This window comes from Telopea speciosissima, chromosome 6 (assembly GCF_018873765.1).
Source record: "Telopea speciosissima isolate NSW1024214 ecotype Mountain lineage chromosome 6, Tspe_v1, whole genome shotgun sequence".
NCBI lineage: Eukaryota > Viridiplantae > Streptophyta > Magnoliopsida > Proteales > Proteaceae > Telopea > Telopea speciosissima.
Window position 1 is genome coordinate 58,212,214 of NC_057921.1, and position 6,037 is coordinate 58,218,250.

A 6,037-nucleotide genomic window follows, 5' to 3' on the forward strand; every position below is an offset into this window, starting at 1 on the left:
ATTACACATGGGAAACAAAAATTGACAAGTGAATAAAGGGAGGAAGAATTTGATGCTGGTACAGTGAATTATTTAGTTTGGGGGGTGTGGGGAGGAGAGAAGAATGCTTTACAGATGAATGCAGTTTTATTTAAACTGAAAGAAAAAATTTTCATGGGGGAAATAAGAACAGGAGAAAGATGAGTGTGGCTAAGCATCGGTGGGTGCAATCCAGTGCCTTCCATTGACAAAACTCTTGGCAAGGAATGGATGTGCCAACTTGTAATCAAGCTCTCTAGCCCATGATACCCCACGGACTGCTTCAACTCCAGGTCCCCAGCACTTGTAAACTCCGAAGAACACTGTCCTGCAAAGCAAAGCCAAGCCCAATTTCCATATTTTAGTGATCCCTGTAGTAGATGTGGCATTGAGAGAAAGACTGCACATGTATATTATGTATAGGGGAAGAGTTCTCTGTGGGGGAGCGTGGCCTTTGCGTTTGCACGGGACCAATGAGAGCAAACGTGGAAGCATCAACAGGGCGGGCATTTCTGCCTTTAAGAGGGGTGGGGGGGGGGGGTTTGGTTTGGTTTGGTTTCGCCCCCTCTGCGTCTGGCCGCAGGCTCCCCCATAGAGCTCTTTTTCTCTTATGTATATCAGTCCTCTGAGTTAACTTCAAAGTTTAGAGTTCTAAACAAAGAGAGAGACAGATAAATAAGGTTTGTAATTTTACTTGGTCTTGTTGCTAGTGGTAGTGTGGTCGTCCCATTCATCCCAACCACCATGGGCAACGATGTTGTCGAAGTAAGTATAGGCGAAGACGATCCTGGAGTATTGGCCCATTGCACGGCCCACGTAGAGTGGGCCTGATCCTGTCACCCTGCAACCCACGAAAGCGAACCCCGTCTTCTCTTCTGCCGAATTCCTATCTTGCGCCGCTATGGACCCAAACCTCGTCGCTATTGAATGTATCTCGCAATCCTACAAGCATGCACACACCGTAGGGTGTCAAAATGGAACTGAAATCAAATATTGGAACTTAAACTCACCGTTTGAGATCAAATTGAACCAGATCATATATGAATGACTTTATTTTGATTTCATAGGTTCTCTTCCAGTTCAATTTTTCATTTGCACCAGAAAATCGATGGATCAAAATCAAATAGGAACCAATAAAATCGGATCAAATAAACTCAATTTGCTGTATTGCCTTATCGGCAGCAAAGGCTGGTTTGGCGTTTCTAAGCGATTTTATTTGTAAGGTAATCTACGGTAAGAGAATCCACAGATGGTAAGCTTTAGTTATTCTAAACTTATCTGTTCATGGTCCATGTAAAATAAATCAAATTAAATGGTACAAAGGTGAAACCAAATGTGAACCAGTACTACAAACCATATGTAAGCTGAATATGAATCGAAATTACAAACCGTTTTTCAAAATCAACACTATAAACCGCATGTATACCGAATAACTAAAACCAAATAGAAATTGATAAAACTAGATCAAATACAAAATCGATTCTAATTTTGGCTGATTCCTATCGAACCAAATAATCAAAACCGAACCGATTTACACGGTTGATACACCCCCCATATACCAATCATCTCATCATCAATAAAAAATAAAGCAAACGATTCTTATCCATTTCGGTTTTTATGATTAGAAAAGTTAAAGCTGAGAGGAGTTTTTTTTAAGTTCTCGAGGATGACATGGGAAAGGAAAAGGTTCACGCCAGTACAAAGACTTGTCACTTTACTTTACAGCTCCATTATACCTAAATTTGTAAGGTAAGGTGGGTCTTTTCACGGGTTTTCCACTTTCCGCAGTTGCAGACTTGCAGAAAGTAAACTGTACCCCCCACCTCTCACTTCCTTGAAAGAAAACAACTTGCAATGGCTTCTTCCAGGTACGCGTGACTTTTAGGTTTTCAGGTTTTCAGCACCGCACTCAGCAGAGAAGAGAAAGAGAGAGAGAGAGTACTAACTTTGTACATGGATCGACCATTGCCGAAGATAAAGTCGATGGAACCTTCAATGTAGCATTCCTTGAAGTAATGGCGGCCAGCGTCGTCACATAGGGTGTCTTGTGCGCCATAAAACCCACAACCAGAGAAGTAAGCCTTGTCTCCAGAGATACGCAGTGCCACCGCTTGCCATCCTTCCAACCCCGGCAACGGTGCCGGTGCTGTGTTCTGCATATACCATTATATTTTTATTAGCTTCCTCATATATGGGTTTATCTAGTTGTAACCTACTAAACTCGTGAGTTCTATCATCTCACCTTGAAACTAATGTTTCTAGCAGAAAAGTAATTGGCGAAGACAGAAACTGAAGCAGAATTGTAAGTTCTCAACTGTTGACCATTAGGTCCACGGTCACCTGCCCTATCGTGCCATTCAATCACCGTCACTTCCTTCCCCTCCCCTTGAAATGTTATGTATGGTTTCTTCGCTGGTACCACTACCTTTTCTCTGCTCCAACCAATCACAAAACTAGAAAAAGTGTTAGATTCCATGCAAAAAGTGGAAGTAATAATTCCACATAAAATGTGGAGTAGTCCGATATGAAAGATTTCTATGTACTTAGACATCTTCTCCTTGACGGTTAGTTTTTAAGAATTTAAAAAAAAAAAAAATCATAACAAGTGAGAATTAACAAGTTACATGTAGTATCCAGCTTTTATCTGAATTAGAACGTTCTCACTATTATTCTCAGGGACAGACTCAACGGCAGCTTGGACGGAGAGGAAATCACCGGTCCCACGAGCATCGACAATGATCAAACGGTGTCCGATTGGTCCAATCCATTTGTGATGTTGGTGAGTGCTGCTCGTAACCTGCAATATTGAAGCATGCAGTAATAAGAACAACGTGAAGAAAGAGAAGGGCAAGAATAATGAGTTAGTGCAACAAGCCATTCTTATTAGAATAAATGCACAGAGTGAGAAGAAGAAGAAGAAGAAGATAAGAGAATTAAGGGTGGAAGCTAAAGAATGTCTTCTTCGTATTTGTGTCTCTGTGTAGAAGAAAGGATCGAAGCCACTATTGGCTACGTTCAAGGAATTCTTGAGGAATTCCCAGAATTGTTTTTCTGTATGGGTTATGGGTTTCTTGTTTTATTTATATTCCCAAGGTATCAAAATTCGGTCCAACGGTCGGCTTCTTCTTCTTCTTCTTCTACAGTTACCAGTTGTTTTGTGTGAGCTTAGCGTAGATTAGATTCGACCCTCAACGGTCAAGTTTCCGATGGAGGGAGGAGGAGAGAGAGAAGAAGCGGGAAAATACCAAAAATATGTGGGGAAGGTGATGGTCCAAGGATGGCGTATAATGTTTTGTATTGTAGTTCAAAAGTACTGCTGGAAGCCTGGAACGGTCAGACCGTCAGAATCAAACCAGGTGAGGACCACTAACTTCTCAAAAGATCCAATTTTGAACGTTAGTTTATGAGGAGAGTTAACTGGTTTTTTACTGTAGTGAACCAGGCATGAACCAGGGAAACATTTTTCTGTTTGGTGGGGTAATCTAAGGAGGAGGAGGAGGAGGGCCTACCATTGTGATTAAATTCTTTGATTAGATTGGTCAGATGGTGTTGCTAATGATTCAGAGAGGTGCCGGTGCGGTGTGATTATCATCCGACAATATTTATCTTCAATCACGGCCAGGATCTAGGGATTTTCCTGGAGGATTAACGGGAAACAAAACCGAAAATCCAGATCGGAGAACCAATCAGGATTGAGGAGAAAGTATACGCAACAGTAGGATGTAGCGTAGGCTAGCTTAAGTGGTTTCGAAGTCAAATTATGATTGCTTCTCATTGGGGGGAGGGGGAGGCAACCTCTTCTTCCTCTTCTTCTTGGGAAGTGTTATTTATTGGTCACAATGGTAATAGCCCCATCCATTCAGGAATGCTAGCCGCCGCAGCCACACATTAAAAAACCAGAAGGGCTCCCACTGATTTATAGTGTGGGACCCACTGTGTACTGTATGCCTTCACGGGTTCCGGAACTCCGACTGCTAGTTTCTTTTTGTCCAAGTGTCCCACATGTATTGTCTCTTTAGGAATATTTTTCAAAATTTTGTTAAGGTAATTATTGGTGTCATAAGTTTCAGGAAATCAAATGATATCATAGGCTGATTTGGTATGATTTCTAATTCAATTTGGTTGATTTCAATTTATGAAATTGTTTGGTTTAATTTTTGCACCTTATTTCAATGAAATAGAAATCAAGTGGAATACCAGTTTTGAAATAGCTGAGAAGCTGTATGAGAAGTTCTATTTCATCTGATTTCACTCTTGCTCTTTAACGAGCATATGATTAAACTAATGGGTAAAACAGTAATTGCATATTAAAAATAAAACACCACCATTTTTCTTCTCACTAGAATACCACCACCAACACCCTTTCCAAATAAATATAGAAAATCTATTCTTAAAAATTGAATTGCAACATGAATTTTTTTTTATTCTTGAAAGGATGTACAATTTTCCTCAACCCATAGAGAATAGGATTCACCCACCATCCTAGGGTTTTAGTATATTCTAAAATACCCTCCCGATACCTATTCCCACCCTCTCCCAAGTCCCAACCCTCAATAATGAGAACTCATTCACCATGGGTAGAGGGAAACTTGGTCCTTCTTTAAATAATTCATATTAATACAACCAAAAAAAAAATTCATTTTTTTGACTAAAAATCTATTTGTTGACTATTTTATGAAATCAATTCGAAATTGAAATAGAAACCATACCAAATTTGGCCTAGCCATCCTACATTTTTATGAGTTTTCAATCTAAACTGCGTATTTCTACCTAAATATAGCAGTTTATAGTATTGAATGGAATGTATATTAATATATTAGAGTATTTGATTGAATTAGACATGAAATTTGACATATGGTTAATCTAGATCAAGTTTTTTCTATCTAATAATTGGAACAGACACATTAATTAGTTGTCTACGTGGTAAAATTAGATGTATGATGTTTGAAAAAATAACAAATGGTAGATCCATCCTTGATCCAACCTCTAACAGGGATTTCTTTAACAAATGGCAGATATGGGCTCATTTTACTCTTGCTCGATCCCATCCTTTCATTTGGCCTCTTCCTCCAAATGGCTGGGTTGCTGTGAACTGCGATGGCTCGGTCAAAGATAATCTTGGTGGGTATGGATCCTTAGGCCGAGATGAAGGAGGGAAGGCCAAGTCCATGGGTTTCACCCAAATACAATCCGATTTGACTCTCTTGTAGTGATTCAGGCGATTCCGAGCAACTCTATGATCCCTTGGTTTGTTATTGGGATTATTGAGGAAACCCGTGACTTGAGAGACTCTATGCACCATATGCATGAATTGAACATGTTGCGTGTGGAAATCTCCGATGCTTGGTTCACCCACGGATGAGCCTGAGCCAAGTGCAAAGACCAAGTGCAACTGCGTAACTGCGTAGTGAAAAACAAGATGATGAATGGTGCTCTATACCTGGGTATTTATAGAGTGAGGATGAGATGAGGCGGTTGGGAGAGTCCTAGTATGGTAGGAGTCCTTCTTTTGGAAGGCTCTCTCGCGTAGAGTGGAGTGGAGAGCTATTTTCGGGGTCGGGCTCTTATTAAGGTAAGAGTCCATGTAAATTGTGATTTCGTATTGCGCTGGGATCGTGGCTCGATCCTTATCCCGTGATTCTCGGGATGTGCTGACGTGGCCCCGAGATCCCCGGTGGGGCGCTATGGTAGCCTTTGTGGAGGAGGGCTCGGCCTCGAAGGTCGGCCTAGGAGGTCGGCCTGGTAGGTCGATCTTGGCAGTCACCTCGGCCTGGGAGGTCGGCCTGAGAGGTCGGCCTGTTCGGTCGGTCTCGACAGTCAGCTCGGCCTAGGATGTCCTGTGTATGCTCGGTCAGGAGTTTATGGCTGACTTGTGTGAGCTCGGCTCAGAGCTCGGCCTCAGCCCCGGCTGACTTGTGTGAGCTCGGCCTCGGCCTCGGCTTTAGTGCTCTGTCTCGGCCTTGGCTTCAATGCTTGGCCTCGGCTTCAGTGCTCGGCCTCAACCCCTGCTGACTTGTGC

General features: G+C 41.9%; 1 protein-coding gene across 1 annotated transcript; it reads right to left on the reverse strand.

The window, feature by feature from the left end:
* Nucleotides 1–104: 104 nt before the first annotated feature.
* Nucleotides 105–2,896, reverse strand: LOC122665986 (probable pectinesterase 68). Its single transcript, XM_043862103.1, has 5 exons — nt 2,643–2,896; nt 2,261–2,450; nt 1,965–2,171; nt 713–960; nt 105–346 (listed from the first exon to the last, which is right to left on the reverse strand). The coding sequence occupies exons 1-5, from the start codon at nt 2,894–2,896 to the stop codon at nt 190–192; spliced, it is 1,056 nt and encodes a 351-aa protein (XP_043718038.1). The 3' UTR covers nt 105–189.
* Nucleotides 2,897–6,037: the final 3,141 nt, after the last annotated feature.

What these genes read in the sequence shown, in the direction of transcription:
- LOC122665986 (XM_043862103.1), bottom strand. Translation starts at nt 2,896, where the DNA reads ATGGCTTGTTGCACTAACTCATTATTCTTGCCCTTCTCTTTCTTCACG. An exon ending in CTAGAAACATTAGTTTCAAG is followed by an intron (nt 2,172 to 2,260) that starts GTGAGATGATAG and finishes TGGTATATGCAG; the next exon opens with AACACAGCACCGGCACCGTT. An exon ending in ATGGTCGATCCATGTACAAA is followed by an intron (nt 961 to 1,964) that starts GTTAGTACTCTC and finishes GCATGCTTGTAG; the next exon opens with GATTGCGAGATACATTCAAT.